This window comes from Echinops telfairi, unplaced genomic scaffold (genome assembly GCF_000313985.2).
Source record: "Echinops telfairi isolate 266 unplaced genomic scaffold, ASM31398v2 ScPeMD7_7400;HRSCAF=8409, whole genome shotgun sequence".
Classification (NCBI taxonomy): Eukaryota; Metazoa; Chordata; class Mammalia; order Afrosoricida; family Tenrecidae; genus Echinops; species Echinops telfairi.
In genome coordinates this window covers 60,230,528-60,232,790 of record NW_022111300.1, presented here as the reverse complement: position 1 = coordinate 60,232,790, position 2,263 = coordinate 60,230,528, and the positions used below count along the sequence as shown (strand labels likewise).

At 63.0% G+C, this 2,263-nt stretch overlaps 1 protein-coding gene across 4 annotated transcripts in view; it reads left to right on the top strand.

Moving 5' to 3' along the window:
• Window positions 1-2,263, top strand: part of LOC101661899 (myelin basic protein) — a 56,004-nt gene that overhangs the window by 30,045 nt on the left and 23,696 nt on the right. Inside the window, exon 3 of one of the 4 annotated variants that reach the window (XM_045296104.1) lies at window positions 412-845. In XM_045296104.1, coding sequence (XP_045152039.1) covers window positions 412-845 — 434 coding nt within the window. Of the gene's footprint in view, window positions 1-411; window positions 846-2,263 lie in introns of those variants that run through there. The other 3 variants (XM_004715922.2, XM_004715921.2, XM_004715923.2) reach the window with 3 other exon arrangements.

Sequence of the window (2,263 nt, the reverse complement as noted above, 5' to 3'; positions counted from 1 at the left end):
CTGCCATGTGGCTATTTCGCCAGGATATGAGTTTTATCAATGGTGTCCCGCTTTACCAATGTTAAAATCTGGTCACCTTAGGTTAGCAGCCCATCAACGGCGAAAGGGCAGGAGTGAGAGTCCCACACTCAGGCCAAGGCCCTGCATGGTTGCGGGGGTGAGGGGGGCTGGTCCAGGGGACCACCCAGGGTCACTGAGAATCTGGGGCCTCCTGGGGAGGCGGCTGGCGGCTTGGGGTCTGTCCGTGGACAACCAGGACTCCGGCCGGTGTGTCTGCGAAGGCCAAGAGGCTGCCCTGGCTGAGGTGGCGGCTGTTCCCAGGGCCCTGGTCCCCTCCCCGGCAGTGAGCGCGTGGAGAAAGCGGCATTGTCCGCCCGGCCACACAGGCGCATTCATCTCTGTTGTTTGCAGGCCCGGCAGATGTGAGGCCGTACAATGGGACGCCCTCTGAGGACACAGCGGTGACAGAGCCCGGTCACACAGCGAGCCCGAAGAATGCCTGGCCCAGGGCCAGTCCAGCTGACCCCGCGGGCCGCCCCCAGCTGGCCCGCCTCTTTTCCCGAGATGCCCCGGGCCGTGAGGACAACACCTTCAAAGACAGACCCTCGGAGTCAGAGGAGCTCCAGCCCATTCCAGAGGACAGCAGCACGGCGGACAGCGTGGCTGCGATGGCGTCACAGAAGCGGCCCTCCCAGCGGCACGGCTCCAAGTACCTGGCCACAGCAAGTACCGCCGACCATGCCAGGCACGGCTTCCTTCCCAGGCGCCGAGACACTGGCATCCTGGACTCCATCGGGCGGTTCTTTGCCGGAGACAGGGCTGTGCCCAAGAGGGGCTCCGGCAAGGTGAGCGCTCGGGAGTAGGCAGGCAGCAGCCTGCAGGGGCGTGTGCTGCACCCACCTCCCTGTCATCCGCCGGCTGTGTGCACCCTGTGCAGGCCGCACCTAGCAGGTGTGATGTCTCTGGCCAGCAGGGTGGCCCTGGCTCCTGTCTGCCTGCACCCAGGAGTGACTCAGGGATGCCAGGGCACACTGGACTCTGCAGGGTGGTGGGCACAGCTGCCCAGTGCCCATCCCTGGCGTTCTGAGGGCGCCCTCTGTGCTGGCCACAAACCTGCTGCTGTCACTTCTCGTGGCTTCTGGGCCGCATGCTGCCTGTGACAAGAGTCTGCTGGAGGCCGAGGTGGGCTTTAGAGCCCCCTCCTCAGTGCCAGGCCTGCCTTTGCCCAGAACTAACCTCTTATTTTGTCCTGGTTGCTTGGGGGGTGGGAGGGAGTATAGGGAGGGACACGCGTGTGGGTCTCTGAGTCGGAGCGTTCTTGTTCTGGTTCTTGTTCTGCCCGTTTGCTCGAATGTACGCCGTGCGGCTTCCCTCTTTGAAAGTAGAGTGTCGATAAGATAGCATGCTTTCCGCTGGCCTTTTGGTCCGTGTGTCCCTACAGCTCAGCCTGGCACCCAGCGCCTCTTCCACACAGAGTGCTGGTGATTCTGGAGGGGAGAGAGAGGAGGAGGTTGAGTGTTGCCCATATCTGCGCAGTCCGTGGGTGATCTGACTACCATGCTGGATGCCACAGTGCCCAACTGTGTGCCATGTTCCTACGAGAGGTCTTGGGGACCGAGTCCCTTGGAACCCAGGGCGTCCCTCGTGGTGACAAGCCGTCGCTAAAGCCCTTGCGGCCTGGACGGGTGGCACTCCTCAGGTGTGCTGGGGGGTCTCCTCCACTGGTGGGGGGTCTGCACACGTCTGCGATGAGCAGCAGCCGCCCAAAAGTGGGGTGAAGGCGTGGCTGTCTGTGGTCTTGCTGAGGGACCCCGGGCCGTGGCTCTCTGCTGGTGGCAGCGGGTGGGCGTCTGGGCCTAGAGGCCTTTGGCTTCCTTCCCCTCCCCTGGTCGTGTCCTAACTCACTGGGAGTCCGAAGGAGGTGCGTGTTCTATTCTCTGTCCCCACCGGTCTCGGTGCACGCAGGTGAGCCCCACCCCACGGGAAGGCTCCTGCTTCCTCTGGTCTCTGTGACTTTGGGTGGGTGGGGCAGAGCAGTGGGGTTACGCTGTGTAGAAATATGGGCTGTACAGGCATGGAGAGCAGGTGCCCACACCCACAGCCACCAAGTCGGTCCTGACCCCCAGGCCCCTTGGTGGGGTCTCCAAGGTTGTCAGTCTTTATGGAAGCAGACGGCCACATCTCTCTCCTGAGAGACAGCTGGAGGGTTTGAACCACCGACCTGGCAGTGAGCGGGGCTGACACATGAAACCCAGCTTCAATG